The 19,846-nt window shown below is 40.7% G+C and overlaps 1 protein-coding gene across 1 annotated transcript in view; it reads left to right on the top strand.

The window, feature by feature from the left end:
• VPS13B (vacuolar protein sorting 13 homolog B) overlaps window positions 1-19,846 on the top strand; it is a 1,305,797-nt gene that overhangs the window by 79,350 nt on the left and 1,206,601 nt on the right. Inside the window, exon 4 of the mRNA XM_089666424.1 lies at window positions 16,583-16,703. Coding sequence (XP_089522550.1) covers window positions 16,583-16,703 — 121 coding nt within the window. The remainder of the gene's footprint in view (window positions 1-16,582; window positions 16,704-19,846) is intronic.

Here is a 19,846-nt window from a genome sequence, read left to right as displayed (position 1 = left end):
ATCAATCATGTCATTCAGTGATGCAGGTCCACTCAGTCATGACAAACAATGGCCGCCGACCCTCGTGAAAGAAAAAAACTTTGAAGTCCACGAGACATGTCAGATGTCTGAATCTCCGCTGCTAAAGTAAACAAGGGAGCGAAGTACCCTAGGTGACATCATTGGCCAAATAAGGGCATGTTCATATTAGGTCTATGTCCTCATTGACTGGCAGCTCTAGGGTCATTGGTTCAAACCCCAACCATAACACCACCTGCATAGTTTGTATTTTCTCCCTGTGCCTCAGTGGGTTTCCTCCCACACCGCAAAGACATGCTGGTAGGTTAATTTGCTCCTATCTAAATTGGCCCTAGTATGTGTGTTTAGGGGCCTTCGACTGTAATCTCCTTGAGGGCAAGGACTACTGATGTGAATGTACAATACACTGATCAACCATAATATTAAGATCACTGACAGGTAAAGTGAATTGCATTGATTATCTCATTACAAAGGCATCTTAAAGTCAGTGGGATACATTAGGCACTAGATTAACATGTTGTCCATGAAGATGGTGTGTTGGGAGCGTTAAAATGGGCATCCCAATTTATTGTGTACAGAGCTGTGCAGTCACAGAGCGGTCAGGGGGCCCATGCTTACCCATATCCATATTTATTGGATCACATAGCAATGGAAGATGGTGGCCTGGTTTGATGAATCATGTTTTCTTTTACATTATGTTGATGGATGGGTGCGTCTGCATCACTTACCTGGGGAAAAGATGGCACCAGGATGCAGTATGGGAAGAAGGCAAGCTGGCAGAGGCAAAGGGGAATGTTCTGCTGGGAAACCTTGGATCTATTCATGTGGATGTTACTTTTACATGTACCACCTACCTAAACATTGTTGGTGAACAAGTACACCTGTTCATGGAAATGGTATTTCCTGTTGACAGTGGCCTCTTCAGGATAATGTGCCCTGCCACACTGCAAAAAAGGTTACAAAATGGCTTGAAGAACACAACATTGAATTCTAAGTGTTGACTTTGCTTCCCAATTCTCCAGATATCAATCAATCAAGCATCTGTGGGCTGTGCTAGAAAAATGTCCGATCCATGGAGGCCCCGCCCTGCAATGTACAGTACAGTTACAATAGGATTAGGTGGGCCCTGCTCAATCTAATAGGGTGGGGCAAGTGGTACAAAAAGTAATAACTGTAGGGATGAGCTGATAGAGGAATTAAAAATTAAGTTAGGTGGAGGCTCTGGAGAAGTCCTAGAGGTGAGGATGGTAGGAGGAGACAAGGGAGGTAGAGAAGAGGTCTTGAGAAAAGCAGAGAGGACAGTTTGGGTGATATTTTGAGTCATGATTGGTGAGTTGTAAATTACTTTCAAGTTGTTAGTATTTAGAATTTTATTTGTTGGACATTCCAAAGCTAGTGGAGGGATTGGTAGAGAGGGGTGACGGACAATGAGCAGTTAGTATGGTAGATGAGTTTGGCAGCAGCATTTTCGATAGACTGAAAGGGACATAGGCTGCATTGAGGTAGGCCTATGAGAAGGGAGTTGCAATAATTAAGCCTAAAGATAACAGGGCATGAAATGAATAGCTTGGTGGTTTCATTGGTTAAAAAAGGGGCGTATTTATAGATGTTACAGGCTTTGGACAGTGTTTGGATTTGGGGCTGAAAGGACAGGTCAGAGTTGTGGATTATACCTAGTACTCTGGCATGAAGGGAAGGACCGATAATTGTAATATTGATCTTGATGGAAAAATGAGGGAGGAGGGTGGATGTAAAATTGTCAGGGCTATATAAGTACCTGAAATTAAATAAAAATATAACCACACCCTTTTACATCTATTATTATTATATATGTGATTTTCTCTGACACTAACGTTTGATTATGCGATTTCTCCCAACATATGTATCATTAAAATTTTACTAGTTTTAAAATCAGGTGTAATTTATATTTGTTATGAGGACATACTGTATGTAGGCTGCCATTGCTGACCCTTCCTTCTAAAAAGGCGTATGCAGATTGGGAATTTTGACTTAAGTCTGAATTGGCTGATATGTATGCTTGTCTTTGGCTCATATGTTTAAATATTATATATGTAATGCAGATATTACTAATGTTTTCAAATTGTTAGCATTCTGTTTTAGGAAATATGTGATCTGTTAATGCCAGACCATCTTGAAGTTGAGTGCAGTCGAAAGAAACCATTTTGAATTGATACTATATACAATCTGAACATAAACTTTCCATTGATTTAAATTTTAATGTTAGTTGCTCCCTCAATTCAGGGTTACCAAACTTCAAGCATGTTGGTGGTTTACAAAAAATGTTTTAAGATGAAATCCACACAGAACTGATTTGTCAGTTTTAGGTGGATGCCTACAATTTTGAAACCTAAATGGTATACATTGACTGTTGGGGTTCTTGGATCACTCAGGAGAGGTTTCTGGCTTGATCGTGTATACAAATTAACACATATTCTCTTGTTCTCGAACCTATCCTCTTGTATGGAAGTGCCTGAAAAACTGTTATGATGTTACTAAACTCCATTCCAGGTCTTCTTTTTAGAGCAAGGCAGCATTCAGTTCTATTAATGGTTCAACACTGCAATTATTTGCAAGTCTCTAGAGGTGCTAATGCTTGAATAGTTGATAAATAACATTGTGCAGATTCTAAAAATATAATGATTCTCAATCAAGTCTAAAATTTTAAACTGGATGAACATAATCTAAAAGTGGCCTATAGAGTTAACGGAGAAGTTTGGGGTACTCAAACAAACATACATCCTCACCTCATTGCTGCAGAATCTGGGATGTGGCAGCTGTCCCTTTCCAGCACGAAGACCGAGAACTGAGCAATCACATGACCGCCGATTGCTCACTTTGCCTTCTTCTTGCAGTGGAGAGCAGTGACTGTCAATCACTACTCTCTACTCTGCCCCTCCAGCGCTCTCCGGAGCATCGGACTGGATGAGGGGTAGGTGCAGCTGACTTTGGCTCACAGCTGCGTACAGAGAGCTGTGCCTGGCTGTCAATCGGGCAGGTGGAAGAATCTAAATAATATGGTATGGTTGATACAAGGCAGGAGGATGGATCCATGCTTTCATGTTGTTCACGCCGAATTCTGACCCTACCATCTGAATGTCGCAAGCTGAAATCAGACCAGGAAACGTTTTTCGAATCTTCTGTTGTTTAATTTTGGTGAGCAAATTGTAGCCTCCGTTTCGTGTTCTTAGCTGACAGGAGTGGCACCCAGTGTGGTCTTCTGCTGTGGTAAGCCGTGTGCTTCAAGGTTCGACCTGTTGGGTGTTCAGAGATGGTATTCTGCATACATTGGTTGAAAAGAGTGGTTATTTGAGTTACTGCTGCCTTTCCATCATATTGAACCAGTCTGCCCATCGTCCTTTGACATCAACAAGGCATTTTTGTCCACAAAACTGCCGCCTAATGGAAATTTTATCTTTTTCGGACCATTCTCTGTAAATCCTAGAAATGGCTGTGCTTTAAAATCCCAGTAGATCAGCGGTTTTTTAAATACTCAGACCAGCCTGTCTGACACCAACAACCATGAGTAAGTAAGAATATTGCCATAGGGGCGGTACTATGGAAACCAAGACATTACAATGCATGCCACGTCCTAGAATACATTTCAGGGAAGTATGTAATACGGAGTTTATAGGCACGTAACCTCACAACCAATGTTTATAAAAATAACATCTTTATTACAATAGATTGGTTAAAACCAAAAGATGTATACCGTTATGCATAGCAATAGATAGGTCATCATTACAAGTCACAGTGAAAACCAGATCATAATGAAATCAGAAAATTGCATTGGAACGAGTTACCCCCATATGTAAGGAATACATTGAATTATATGTGCCTCAAAGGGCTACCAGTGTGGAATAGATAATAGATCTAGTTGCTCTACATGCTTCGCGACAACAAGTCGCTTCCTCAGGAGCTAGTTGACTCCATCTGGTGAAAAAAACACACACTTTAATCATTAGAACATAAAGGCTATCAGCCAATGGAGACCAGGACACAAAAAATTGGTATTACTTACAATTGTATAGATACCGAATACAATTGAATAAAAGCAAAAGCAGACAGAAGAAATTGGAATCACCAGTCTGAGATATCTGACTATGGAGGCTATCTGGTGGCTGCAAGGGGCACCATAGAAGTAAATGATGAGCCAACATGTAAGGTTATAAATAAGTCCCAAAAGATTTTCTGTATGATGTGAAGATGTGTGTGTGTGTGTGTGTGTGTGTACATATAAATGTGCATCTATCTCATTGGTAAAATATACAGAAATAGGCTCAAACATTGCTAGTACGGTACACCCATATAATCCGTAAAGAAAATTTGAGATAACTATTTACTGAATGTTTCAAAGCTTTTCAAATATGTAGACCAATTGAACATAGTGTATGTTTATACATTGTTTACCTGGAGAAGAAGGATTGCCCAAAATAGAGGCTAGTAAGTTGTATAATGTGAATCCAAGTTAGAAAGGAAGCATGGGTAGAGCATCCCCCAAAATTGAAGTCCGCTTGGAATGAGGCCCCAAATAACTGCCGGAGAATAGCTATCTCTATAGAGTTCTCTCTATTAGTGTCAACAACTACCATAGAGCCAGAATATCAATACATCTACAACGGCTATAGTTTACGGCATTGCATTATTACCTGTTAAGAGTGTAATCCTTGTGTATCCTGTGCTTCCTGACCAGGCTGATGCCTGGAGTAAAGTATAATGGTGCCAACATCCAGCCATCCATAAATAGCCCCGATCAGGGCACACATGTGCTGGAGTTGGCGTGTGACATCACCCAGCCCGGCCGGAACATGTCACGCAAGGGGCAGCACATATGCACTGGCTGGCGGCCCGAAGCTTTGGGCAAAACAAAAACTTCTTTCTTTTATCAGATGAGAACTAATAAATCCTGCCAGTGTATAGTCAAGTTCATCACCAGATATTCAGCTCAGCATTCACAATTATGTACACTCTTACAACAACATTGGCACCTACTATGGGAAGATAACACGATAGCCAAATATATTAGAGATCGTCTTGAATTAGTTTTTCCGGAAAACAGCAATTTACATTCAGTAAATAGTTATCCTTTTCTTTATGGATTACTATATGGGTATACCGTACTAGAAATGTTTAAGCCTTATTGGCTATTTTCTGTATATCTTATCAATAATATAGATGCACATTAATATATATATATATATATATATATATACATACACACACACACTCACATCCTATAGAAAATCTTTTTTGGGCTTATTTATATCCTTACTTGCCTCATCATTTTACTTCTATGATGCCCCTTGCAGCCACCAGATAGCCTCCATAGTCAGATATCTCAGACTGGTGATTCCAATTTCTTCAGTCTGCTGTTGCTTTTATTCAATTGTATTCGATATCTATACAATTGTAAGTAATACCAATTTTTTGTGTCCTGATCTCCATTGGCTGATAGCCTTTATGTGCTAATGATCAAAGTATGTGTTTTTTTCACCAGATGCATTCAACTAGCTCCTGAGGAAACGACTTGTTGTCGCGAAACATGCCGAGCAAAAAATCCTTTGGAATTAGGGTTATTCCCCAATGAGTTCTATTATCTATTCCACACTGGTAGCCTTATGTGGCACATATAATCCAATGTATTCCTTACATATGGGGGTAACTCGTTTCAATGCAATTTTCTGATTTTATTATGATCTGGTGTTTACTGTGACTTGTAATGATGACCTATCTATCACTATGCATAATGGTATACATCTTTTGGTTTTAACCAATCTATTGAAATAAAGATATTATTTTTATAAACATTGGTTGTGAGGTTACGTGCCTATGAAGTCCATGTTACATGTTTCCCTGAAACAACCATGTCACGTTCAAAGTCACTTAAATCCCCTTTCTGCCCTATTCTGATGCTCAGTTAGCACTTCAGCAAGTCGTCTTCACCACGCATAGATGCCTAAATGCATTGAGTTGCTCCCATGTGATTGGCTGTTTAGCAATTTGTATTACCAAGCAATTGAACAGGTGTACCTAATAAAGAGGCCAGTGAGTGTATTTTAGATACCCTTTTCTCTCTCACCTGACTTTTTTCCCTTTTTTTTTTCTGCTACATATCTCTTAAAAGCAAGTCATTTTTGAAACAAAGGCCTACACATAGAATAAATTGATAAATTTGTGTAACGGTTAAGCTATGCTGTATTCTGCAAACCTGCCCTAATGTTCAGCTTCCTGGTCATATTGTTAAAATATACAATTGTGCAAAATGACACCATGAACGGCTGGCTCAACTTCCACATTGTCTGTATACTATAGTGTCAAAACGAGCCGCAAATTTATTTTTATTTCTTAACACAAGGTTTTACATTACAGCGGCAGACCATTAGCCTGGCATAACTATCCATCCAAGCAATTTTACTCCGTAATTAGCAGTTTATCCTCCATGATTAAGACTTCCTGAATGCTCTCCGGAATGTGGCAAGTGTTGTGGGATGTGGACCATTTTGGATGGATTGCCATAGGTGCAGGAATCGTCATCACTTGTCTCTTTGGGCTGTCGCCATTTGTGAGGTCTTTTGTATATGGATATTTCCTGGATCATCTAATGTGTAATTGGAATGCCTTTTTCTTTCTTTTTTTTTTTCTTTTCACATGTTTATTGTCATCTAGTGTAGGCCAGATTTATGGCAGTGCAGTAGTTTTAGTAGTTTTGGCCAAGCTGTTTTTAATGACATCACCTTGATCTATATTCAGTGTGTGATTTCAGTTGGTCCCAGTGTTAAATATTTTCATAATTATGCTGGTTTTGGCAGTTTGCGTGGAACTTTTTTTCACATCTCTTTAATGAACATGTTTTACCTCTGGGCTTATGAGACAAGCACAGAGTTTGAAAAATTAATAGTGTAGCTCTAATGCTTAGATTACGCACAAATGTTTTACTGCAGAAGCTTTTTTTTAATTCTCCTCTTTTACAAGTAAATAGAAGCTTACAGAGTGAACTTCTCTCTTGGGAATAACCACTGGGTAGTCACTTAATTAAACTGCGACATTTGTTTTGAATAAGTGTTTACGTTTCATATACTTCATATACTTTTGCTTGGTAGTTATCGTTGGTTTTAGCCAATTATAACTTGACCCGCGTTCTGTTTTGCACTTCCACAAACGTGTTTTTCCATGCAACTGCCACTAAACTGGTTTTATGCTGGATGTACAGTAGACTGGCCAGTTTTCCAGCTAATGAAACAAAAATTCAAGCCATTTTTGCAAATTTCTTTGCATGAGTCTGTTCACTCTAACTGGATGACATTTATTTTATGAAAGCATTGTGCATTTGTTCCAGTGTTAACAGCTCATCATTGCTCTGAACCTGCATCTCAGTAACAGCGGACCATGGCCACCTGGTGCTTGTGGGACAGGGAAGACAACAGAGGAGCACAACTAGGAGACAGTTGTCACCCCATAAAATTGATTGTCCGAACAAGAACCTTCATGGCTGAATTTTTAGGTTTTATTTTAATAAATGATACATATTGATAAAAAATGTAAAATAAGCTATTAGTGTTATTAAATTCAAAAGCAAACATTTATTATATTGCAACTTACCAATTCTTAGATGTGATGGCTGCATTAGCTTTCTTTTTTAGACTTCTTTTCCCTCTGGTGATCTGGCCAGCAACTCTGTTTTTAACAGAGCAAGCTGTCCTGCTGGTTTATCAGTTACAGGGATGAGGCAAACCATTTACCACTGTCAGGGGTGCTTACAATTATCAGCTTTTATCTATTCATGTAAAACCTTTATCCCTAAAGGAAAAAAACCTGTTTCCTGTTAACTAATTATAAAGTATTAGCTGGAGTTTGTCTTCAATGTGTTAGTGTCTAAATCTGCTAGTACATCTAACACTCCCCTCCCCTCGACTGACAATGCTGCTGTCCAAAGGTGCCCCCTATGCTCCTTCAATCAAAGTGGAGGCACTTGAACCACTTGACTTCTGGAATATTTATCCCCCTTCCTGACCATGTTAATGTTTGCGATGCAGCACTGCGTTAATTTAACTGACAATAGTACGGTCATGCAACACTGTACATAAATAACATTTATGTAATTGTTTTCCCTACAAATAGATCTTTCTTTTGGTGGTGTTTGATCACCTCTGCATTTTTTTACTTTTAGCATTATAATCGAAAAATACCGACAATTATGAAAAAGAAAACAATATGTTTTATTTTCTGCTAGAAAACCTATCCAATAAGAAAATTTTAAAAATACAATTTCTTCTTAAATTTAGGCAAAAGGTATTCTGCTACAAATTTTTGGTAAAAAAAAAATCCCATTAGTTTACACATAGGGGTTTATTTACTAAAGCTGGAGAGTCCAAAATCAGACTCCCTTCTGCATAGAAACCAATCGGCTTCTAAACTCAGCTTGTTCAATGAAGCTTTGGCAATGAAACCTGGAAGCTGATTGGTTTCTATGCAGAAGGGAGTCTGATTTTGGACTCTCCAGCTTTAGTAAATAAACCCCATAGCGTCTACAAACTATAGGACATATACTTTTTTGTTTTTATAAATACTAGTAATAGCAGTGATCAGCGACTCATAGCTGAACTGTGATATTGCAGTGGACATTTTTACACTAACTGACACTTTGTGGGAACCAGTAACACTAATACAGTGATCAGTGCTAAAAATATGCACTGACACTATACTAATGACACTGCCTGCGAAGGGGTTAAACATCTAGGGCAGTGATGGCGAACCTTTTTGAGCCCGAGTGCCCAAACTGCAACCCAAAACCAACTTATTTCTTTCAAAGTGCCAACACTGCAATGAAACCTGAATATCGAGCTTTTGGTTTAGAAAAAACAACTCGTACAGTAGTGCAAACTAATTAACAGTACAGGGATGACCAGAGACTGCGGACACAGTACAGGGATGACCAGAGACTGCGGACACAGTACAGGGATGACCAGAGACTGCGGACACAGTACAGGGATGACCAGAGACTGCGGACACAGTACAGGGATGACCAGAGGCTGCAGACAGTACAGGGATGACCAGAGACTGCGGACACAGTACAGGAGATGACCAGAGACTGCGGACAGTACAGGGATGACCAGAACTGCGGACAGTACAGGGATGACCAGAGACTGCGGACACAGTACAGGGATGACCAGAACTGCAGACAGTACAGGGATGACCAGAGACTGCGGACACAGTACAGGGATGACCAGAGACTGCGGACACAGTACAGGGATGACCAGAGACTGCGGACACAGTACAGGGATGACCAGAGACTGCGGACACAGTACAGGGATGACCAGAGACTGCGGACACAGTACAGGGATGACCAGAGACTGCGGACACAGTACAGGAGATGACCAGAGACTGCGGACAGTACAGGGATGACCAGAGACTGCGGACAGTACAGGGATGACCAGAGACTGCGGACACAGTACAGGGATGACCAGAGACTGCGGACAGCACAGGGATGACCAGAGACTGCGGACAGCACAGGGATGACCAGAGACTGCGGACAGCACAGGGATGACCAGAGACTGCGGACAGCACAGGGATGACCAGAGACTGCGGACAGCACAGGGATGACCAGAGACTGCGGACAGCACAGGGATGACCAGAGACTGCGGACAGCACAGGGATGACCAGAGACTGCGGACAGCACAGGGATGACCAGAGACTGCGGACAGTACAGAGATGACCAGAGACTGCGGACCTTTGGGGAGGGAGGGGGAGCGGGTACCTGAATTTGACAGGTACCCGCTCTTACTTCCGCAGAGTTTTTTTTTTTTATCTTACCTGTTCCTCGATCCAGCCGCGCGCTGTCTTTCCGGCTTCTGTAGTGTGGGCGCTCGTCAGACAGCCGGATGCCCAGTGCGCATGCGCGAGAAGCGCTGCGCTTTGTGATTGGTCCGGCGGCTTCTGGGATCTGTCATGTGTCCCAGGTACCGCCTTACCATTCACAAACAGCACTGCTTCTTGTGCATGCGCACTTGGGACCCGGCTGTCACGCACACTACAGCCGGGAAGACAGCGCGCCGCTGGATTCTCCTGGCGTGCCCACAGATCAGGCTCGGCGTGCCGGCTGTGGCACGCGTGCCACGGGTTCGCCATCACTGATCTAGGGTAATCAAATTTAACTGTGTGCTTGGTGTACATTAGGTGGTGCTTTTGCTAGGGGAAGTGAAGGATGATGTTCCCAGCTTTGCAGGGACACACAATCCTTCACTGCCTCCCCTATCAGAATGAAGCTCTGCCTTGTTTACCTCTGTTCTGTTTCCTGCCTGATGATTGGTGGGTGTCGGCGCACATCCATTCAATTGGGGACTTGCAGAATGGCTTCTGTTGTGAGTGTTCACAGCAGAAGCGATCCGCCGACAGTGCGTGCACGTCCCTCTATGGCTGAAGTGCAAAATCACTTATCTATATGTGATTTTACACAGAAGGGCTGCCTTGTAGCAGTAAAACTGCTATAGGGCGGACCTTAATTGGCTAATACAGGAGGTGTGTTACTGGCCAGATCACCAAGAAACAGAGGGAAAATAGCCTAAAAAGAAAATTTAATGCAGCAAGCACATCTAATGATTTTAAACGGCAATATATACATTTTTTTTGTTTTGGGTTTATTACCGCTTTAAATTTACATTTGTATGTTAAAATGTATATGGCATTTTAGTAAGGGGCATATATTGCATGCGGAAATTAATTCCTCCAACACAGCTAATCCCCTACCACCCATTCAAAGATTTATTTAAAATGGAAGCCCTTTTCTACCATTACATGGCTGTCTGTTTGTGCCTCTTTGAAGACCTGTGATCCACCATTTGTTTCGGCTGCCCTTGACTGGTCTTTTATGCCTCTCATTATCATATCATCATACCGCAGCTAGGATCTTCAGAAACTCCACTGATCAACAGCCAGTGGTAATCTTTCTTGTCACCAGGTGGCGAGATTGGTAACCAAAGTAGAACACCCTGCAGTCCAGAAGAAAGAAGACTTGAAGATCAGTGTAAGACTTATTTTTTAAATTACTCAAGCAATTAGCTAGAGGACGTGTTTAGAAGGGAGGTCCCTGGCTGGAATACAGTCTTAAATGGTTTGTTCCCCTTCAGTAAAATTTCCAAAATTGCCTTTATCAATTCAGTATCCTGTGATTAGTACACATTAGTGCTACTTCTGGTTTAAATGGTGCTTGTCCTTCCATTACAGATGCAACTGTTGGGGGGCTCTCTACAAAAACTGGTGGCTCCTCAATGGCAGGACTGGCTGAACATGAACCACTTGCCTACTGGGCACTTTTACCCCCTTCCTGCCCAGGCCAATTTTCAGTTTTCAGTGCTGTCAGTGCTTCAATTGCGCAGTCATGCAACGCTGTACCCATATGAAATTTGTATAATTTTTTTGATTAGGAAGTACTGATGATGCTGCACTGATAGGCGGAAACGATGGGCACCGATAGACGGCACTCATGGGCACTAATAGGTAGCACTGTAGGGCAGTAACTGGTGGCATTGACTGACGGCTTTCGCGCATACACTCCGGTCTTACCAAGAAAACAATATTCTTGTCAATGATAATTCATAGAACCATGCAGTACATTTCACTAAAGCATTACATTATTTCAACACATTTGCTGCTTATGTAACAGGCATCAACCTTTGTGAATTCTTTGTTTAAGTTCGTTTTTCACCCCTTAGATTTTTATTGCAATATGTAAATAACCATAACTGCATTTATTATATCAAATCATCGGTGTGTATACATTTTTGCAAGACCGCAGCGTGAGGGTAGAAGAGTTTACAAAAGCGGCCTGAATGTTTTCTTTCAGCTATGGATAAAGGTGTGTTAGTGATTAATACCATCTGAAGGAGAACATAGAGCCAAGAATCACATCTAATGATATATGGAGAGACTTGCATAAGCCGTTGATACTTTATCAGTATAGTCCTTTTTACCCGAACACGTGTGGATGTGTGTGTTGTTTCACCCATTTTGTTCTTGTTTTCATTAAGATTAGGCGGTACATGCCTTGCGGATAGGATCAGACTTTAATAATGTTTATTTTTTGTCCGTTGTATTTGTCTTAATTGCGCCTAGATCCTTTTCTGTGTAACATTGTTCTTTACAAGGCTGAGTGGGATCATGGGTGCCTTTGATTAGAGTGTATGCTCTGTTCCTTGCGTTAATCCTTTACTAACCAGTTTGGCCAGATAGCTCAAAATGGTAACTGAGCACCTGCTGTAATAATTCTAATGAATAGCCTCACTTGTCTCCAAAGAGCTAAAAGTTGCATTCAGCTGTGCTCACTGGCAATTGCTACTGCTTGCTTTCAGTGCTTTGTTAAAGATTGTTTTTTTTATGGGAAATTTATATAACTACATACAGCATAATTGTAGTAGGCAAAATAGTGAAAATTCCAGGAGATAGCCATTTAAAACCTTGGCTCATAGAGAACTTTAAAGGGTTGATTTGCTGAAAGGTGATATTTCATCTAAAGTTTGAGTCTGTGGAGTCTCAAGTTGGCTATTTACATCTCTAGATGATGTTAGCAACAAGATCTCCTCCATCTTTGTTTACAGTTCTGCTACTGACCCTCTTTAGAATTGTCTACATTGGGGTGCATCTACTGCTCTTGCTGTGTTTTTAAATATACGAGGGGCATTCAAGTCAAACTGGGACTTTTGAGTTTATATAATAAAAGAACAAATTTCAAGGAGTGGAAACTGCATTAATTTTTCGCCATACTCCTCTGCTACATTTATACACTTATCACAGCATTAAATGCCTGGAAAGCCTTGGCATATAAAGATTTGTCAGTATGCCTGAACCTTCCTAGGGCAGTCTTCTCTTTGAATCATGGTGTTCAGCTTTCCCACAGAAAGATTTGTCTGTTGTGCAATTGTGTGGTATGCATCGATTATCCAGGTTAAAGCATTCCGTGGGCTGAATGTTCACAGGAATGACTGCTGTGGGCTGAGAGCCACCACAGCCTGGATCATCAATGACAGTCGTATGGCCATGTTTGAAACGTTTACACCATTCAGATGTCTTACTGCTGCTGAGCATCTCATCACTGTACTGTGCTTGAAGTCTTCTGTAGATATCCACGGGTTTCACGCCTTTGTTCACAAGCACCTTCATCACCACATACACTGTTTCATGCGCACACTAACACTTTTGTCTGCAATCTTGCTCAACGGACTGAACTGGCCTGCGTCATGTGCGCCGCCTATCAGTAATAGGACACACTTGCCACTTAGTACTGCGTGTAGCACCGCCACTCTAGAATCCCTTTTTATACAACGGGTAAAATAAGTTTTGAACACGTCACCATTTCTAAAGGGACTATTGACATGAAACTTTCCCCACATGTTGGTGACAATGGGCTGGGGGGTGAGGACGAGTAAGTTCCCCAATATTAAAAGTCAGCAGCTGCAGTATTTGTAGCTGCTGACTTTTCATTTTTTTTGGCGGGGGGGCCAGAACTCCACTTTAATGCCTCATCTGAATACAGCAAAGAAAGAAGCTGAGAGATTGTCATCTCCATTACAAGCATGGCTAACTTTTTATTATTCGTTTTTATATTTCAATATTGTTATTGTTTTTATGGGAGCAATTTTATACATTAAAGTTATATTGTATTATTATTGCATTATTGTATTATATTGTAAAGCGCTGCGCAAACTGTTGGTGCTATATAAATCCTATATAATAATAATTAAAGTGAACACATCCCTACCTGGACATCAACATGATTCATATGTTGTATTCAATTAAAAATACAAACAGAAAGCAATGTTTAACTCTTCACATTCTCTGACCTCAAAATACTAGGAATAATGTAAAGATCTCAAAGGGAAAACTAACCAATGTCCCCCAACACCAACCAAATTACTGCCACCTTTTACAACTCTTTTTGAAGCCCAGTGTTAAAAATACACTCTAAACATATGTTTAGCTTATGATGCAAAAGTTGTAACCATTGTGCAGCAAAAATCACAAAAATCTGTCAAATGACCAGGGCAGTGACCTGATACATGGTTTTCTTTGAAGATATCTTTTTTCCCATGCACAAATGGTCTTTGCTTTATGGAGCATCTAAGTTCATTAACTGTAGGAAAATAATAGATTTGGATTCAGGGATCTGAGGTATCCTTAAGAAACAAATTTAGAGATTGAGCTGATACAACGGGATTGAGTTTCTAAAGTTTATTCAGACAGGTCAGAGATGTTCCTTTTCCACAAGACTGTTTAACCTCCTGACCCTTAATTAGCTTTTATTCAGCATTTGTTTGGCACTGTCAATTTAAGAAGCTGTGTGTTTTAGGATGCTTGAATGGTCTCAAGAAAAAAACTACTTACTGGTTTAGTGAGAACTTGCTTGTGTAAAGTGATATGAGTTGCTAGTTGTCAGATAATGTGATGTTTCCTCATGCCATCAGTGTGTATCTAATCTTAAAGTGGACCCCCCCCCCCCCTTAATATGCTACCCATGCTAAATAACTGTGTTTGGGCAAAAAACATAGGGACATGCTTCTTTCTTTATTCATTTCCTCTTTCCCACAGGTCCTTACTGCCTGTCCCATGCATCCCACTCCACTTTTTTTTTCTTCCAAATAATAGCATCTGTAGCCTGCTTCTTCTTCCTTGTTCTCTGCTGATGACATCAAGCCAGATCTTGCTCATGCGCCGTACGAGATCTGCTGTGGCTTGTTATCCATTAAGAAGCTGCCTCAGATCTGCTATGGAGCATGCATGAGATTTGGTGATATTTCCCTGGAGGACACTAGTGATGTGGCCTTCCCAGCGGAACCTGTGTGAGAAAAAAAAAATGTACGTTTCTCAAAACATATTTGATTTTACTGTTTTTAATTACTTTTATGATGTTTTTGGATGGGCATGCAGTGCTGCATGCGCCATGGCATTTTAGATTTCAGGAGGTAAATGTCCACTTTAAATGATCGGCACTCCCCCCCCCCCCCCCCCCACTCGAGTATAAGCCGAGTTTTTCAGCACATTTTTTGTGCTGAAAAACGGCCCCCTCGGCTTATTCTCGAGTCAACGTCTGCAGATGTCTAGCAGGGGGACAGAACAGAAGGGAAACTAAGTACAGGGGTGGGCAGGGGGCTGCTGTCTCTTACCTGGCTCCGGTCCCACGACGATCCGGTCCAGGAAGCGCGGCTGCTCCTTCATTCGGTTCGTCCACTGGATGTTTGCTCGGCTCCACCTTCTCACCGGTGATTGGCCGCCAGAACTGTAGCTCAGGAAAGGCACACAGGCGGCCAATCACCGGCGAGGAGGCGGAGCTGAGCGGCCCCGCGAAAATCGAGTGAAGGAGATGCAGGTAAGTGTGCCGTGCTTAGGTGCTGCTGCAACCACATATGCTGGCTGCAGCAGCACCATACTGGAACAGGGGTCAGCAAGTGTCAGTGGGAGGAATAGTGCCCCATCATTGGTGTCACTGATACCAATGATGGGGTATTATTCCTCCCACTGACACCAACGATGGGGCACTTTTCCTCCCCCCCACTGACACCAACGATTGGGCACTATTCCTCCCCCCCCCCCACTGACACCAATGATGGGGCACTATTCCACCCCCCACTGACACCAATCATGGAGCCCTATTCCACCCCCCATTGACACCAATCATGGGATACTATTCCTCCCCCCCACTGACACCAACGATGGGGCACTTTTCCTCCCCCCACTGATACCAATGATGGGATACTATTCCTCCCACTGACACCAATGTTGGGACACTATTCCTCCCACTGACACCAATGATGGGACACTATTCCTCCCACTGACACCAAAGATGGGGCACTATTCCACTGACACCAATAATGGGGTGCCTCATTTCCCACCCTCGGCTTATACTCGAGTCAATAGTTTTTCCCAGTTTTTTGTGCTAAAACTAGGTACCTCGGCTTATATTCGGGTCGGCTTATACTCGAGTATATACAAAGTGGCCGCACTTTTTCTTCCACACTTTATTAATAATCCTTAACATTTTTTTCCATTTTTATGCTGGTAGTGGATTTTAAAGTGTGCGCAGTAAAATATTAATTATTTACACTTTGCTAATTGCCACAGGGCACAGTTGTCTGTCTGCATTCCATTGTGCCCACAGATCTCCCGAGGGTAAAAAACATAAATATATTTAATTTATATTGCAGGCCACTCATATAAGAATATTTCCTACCCTGTGTTTTAGGGCGGATGCCCAGGTAATATCAGTGCGTACTGTCATATGTCAATGAAAAAAAAGTTAAGAACACACATGGGCAGTTGACCTTCATGCCAGCTTTAAAGACACTCATTTCTTCTGATTCATTAACCCAAGTTAATTCTGACATTCTGCCTTTGCAAACCCCTATACTTTCTATTTCTCATCCATTTATTGAATATGATACTTGTACATTGCCTTAAGCCATTGTAAATGTTATGTGCTGTTTCATAAAACTGATTTTAATTGAAATCACTGAACGCTCATCTTTTCTTTCTACCAGCATTAATGTTCTTTATTTTACAGGATGATCATGAAAGCTGTGGATCCAGTTCTACCAGTCGCAGCAACACAGAAAGTGCCAAGTCTCCAGTTAAACCGAAGAAGATACAGCAGACAGCTCCCAGCGATCCTGACCTACCACCAGGTATTACGTTAGGGTCAGCCTAGTATACTGTATTCTACTGCACCATCAGTATGGTGGTGGATTTGGAATCATGGCAGAATATTCTAACCTTGCAAATAATTACTTTAAAGGGCTAAATGATAATTATGTCTGTAGCAATTATATAGACTTATAGAATATTATTCTCCTATTGTGTCATAATTTTTATCCTTTTCATTTTTTTTTTTTAATAAAGCAGCTATAGAGCTTTCTATGAGTCCATGAACACAGCTGCGTAAAGATCAGTAAACTTGAGCTGTTCAGATACAAAAAAAGAAAAAAATGTAAACATCTGCATCAGAGGTCAATGTTTTACACTGCGCACATGTAAACAACTGTGATATTGTTTACATTGGCACAGCGCAAATGCACTTTATTTGTGGCGCTTGTGTCCTAACAATAGAGAACACTAGGTTGCCGAAGGCACCTGCATCCTAGCAACGGGATGACGCTAGGAGCAATAAGCTGCCTGCGGCCTAGCAACTGAAGGACTTTATACCTGTGCTCAAATACCAATAGCTTGTACGTGTTTATAATCCATCAGGTGCTAAAGGTGTGTGACCACATGTTAACACTAGAGATTCTGAATGAACCCTTTGCACACTACTATATACCCTTTCTAGCAGACTATGCAATAAAAAATAGGGATTTTTAGTTCACACATATTGAAATACATGTTTAAGCTGGCCAACTGTGACAAAGTAATCCCCCAATTTGTGTCTGTTTGCCCCATGTTGGCTATGTGCCCACTTTGTATGCAGCTATAGCACTGAGTGCTACTGCATCCAGAGGTTGCATTTAGATGCCTCTGAAAGAAACAGCCTATCCATCCTCATTTGCTCATCTGAAGTTATGCAGTAGGCTTGAATTCTAAAATGACTTTGGTTTAAAGTGGGTTTAAAATGTACTTTTCCTTTAAAACTAGATTTAAATTTTTTATTTTAAATTTTTTTTATTATTCTTAGACTCAGAATAATCTATTACAGTGCTGTACTTGTCACCAGTTTGTCTTCTTTCTATCTCATTAACTGCTCATTTTGACTCCGTTCTTCCTGCAAACCTATAAGATGACACTAGGGGAGAAGGGCATGCACGGTTAGTGGAAAGGTCAGAGCATGGTGGAGAACTGAAAGTGGGATGTCTTCTTATTGACAGCTCTCACGCCAGGGCCCTCTGCATTCCATCATGCTTCCCTGCACAGAGGAGAGCTTCTTCCACCCAGACTCCTTCACTCCATGTTTATTATACTTTAACACTGCCATAGCAGCTTGACGATGATGGAATAATAGAGATAGGTTTGAAAAATTGCTCTTCAGGGATCCTTTGCTCTTTTCATGTGATTTATTGCAGGTCTTAATTGAAGTGTATTATCTGGCTTAGACTTGCTTTACGGGAATGACCTACTCTTCTGCCAAAAGCCAATTCCTCACAGAAGTAATTTTACTGTTAGGGTACCAGTGGACACAGTAGTTACAATTTTGGTCCACATACAAATTTTTGATCATACAGCTGAACTATGGACATATCATTTGTTGTTTTAAGTTGCTTATTGAGGAAGTATACTGTACATTTAATATTAAAATTGACCTTTTCTTTTTAAAGTTTGCTTTAAAGTTGCTAAACTCTACATGTAAGGCACTTGTAGCATTTACATAGTGTGTATGTATATGTATGTATGTATGTGTGTGTGTGTGTGTATATATATATATATATATATATATATATATATATATATATATATATATATACACAGAAACATACAGTATTCTTAAATATGCAATATACTTATGTATTTAAATTTTGTTTTGCTGAATTCAATTTTGAAGGGAATTTAAGTGGAATTAGTTGACTTGATGGCTTAATCGTATGCTCTGGCAAACAGTCGATCAGAAATCTAACTGTGTGTGGCCAGCTTTAGAGGAAGAGAAAGATACCTCCTCACTTTTCAGCTTGCTTGCTACTTACTGAGAATCAGATATAACACTATAATATTCTTGGTTTCTTCTCTTATGGAAAGGACCTGGTGCACTGGGCACTGTTCTCTCCTTAGCAATGCCTGTACGCCCTTTTTCTGCAAAAAGCTAAAAGCACCTGTGCATTGCAAATTGTTTGATCAGTTTAGCCATTTACTGTGTGGGTAACATTGGTTTGTTGGTAGGTAGTGCCACAATACTGGCTGAGTCTGTTTAAGGGAATTGTGATTGGCCAGAAAGCAAAAACATACACATCTGCAGAAGGCTCTTTCATTTGATCATTTGGTTACTGTATTGTGCATTTAAGAGTAGTTGGTGTCTACTATTTCTCAACAATGTAAAGGAAATATTCAGTATGGAAACCATGCTCTCAGTATTCATGCATGAACCCAAACTTTTGAGAATCTGTGCTTTCTAAATGCTGGAATTTTTTTTTTTTTTTTTTGCTTTGCATGTGCTGTAACTTTGTAGCCAAAAAAAAAAAACTGGGTGTTTCAGATGGTCATGTTTTAGAGACTGAAGCCATTAATTACTCAGCATCCTTAGTACCAAGTCATAAGGGTCATATCACTAGGAGAGGAGGTCAAGTAAACACTTAAATGCCCATATGCAGCTCTACAAAGGCTGCCCTGAAGCTATATATTTGCACTTGACATGCTGTGTCTGTCTTGAACCCTTGCACTGAATATCTGCCATGCTACATGATTGTGTTCATTTTAAACTAACTGCTGTCACTCACTGCTTTGGCAATAAAGGTTTGAAGAAACCCCAAACCACCATACAAATCAACTCTTACATAGACCATTATTAGGGTTACAATTTGTTTTGTGTGAGGTCTTTATGTGCAATAATTATTATTATTATACAGTATTTATAAAGCGCCAACAGTTCGCTCAGCGCTGTACATTACAATGGGAGACAATACATGCAACAGTACAATAACAATACAATGCGATACATGAGGGGTTCGAGGGCCCTGCTCCTTGGAGCTTACAATCTAGGAGGAAGGAAGAGTAATATCACAACCTTCCACTAAAATCAGCAGTTGTTGTTATTAATAATAATAATAATAATGAACCTTGTCTTTATTTGAATTTTTTTTTTTCTTTTTTTTCGTGAAGGATTAATATTCGGATGTGCAGTGCAGCACAG

Source organism: Staurois parvus, unplaced genomic scaffold (assembly GCF_062004578.1).
Source record: "Staurois parvus isolate SC_StPar_1 unplaced genomic scaffold, SC_StPar_1.0 ptg000052l, whole genome shotgun sequence".
Taxonomy (NCBI): domain Eukaryota; kingdom Metazoa; phylum Chordata; class Amphibia; order Anura; family Ranidae; genus Staurois; species Staurois parvus.
The sequence above is the reverse complement of the archived record's forward strand: the minus strand, read 5'-3'. Positions and strand labels throughout refer to the sequence as shown.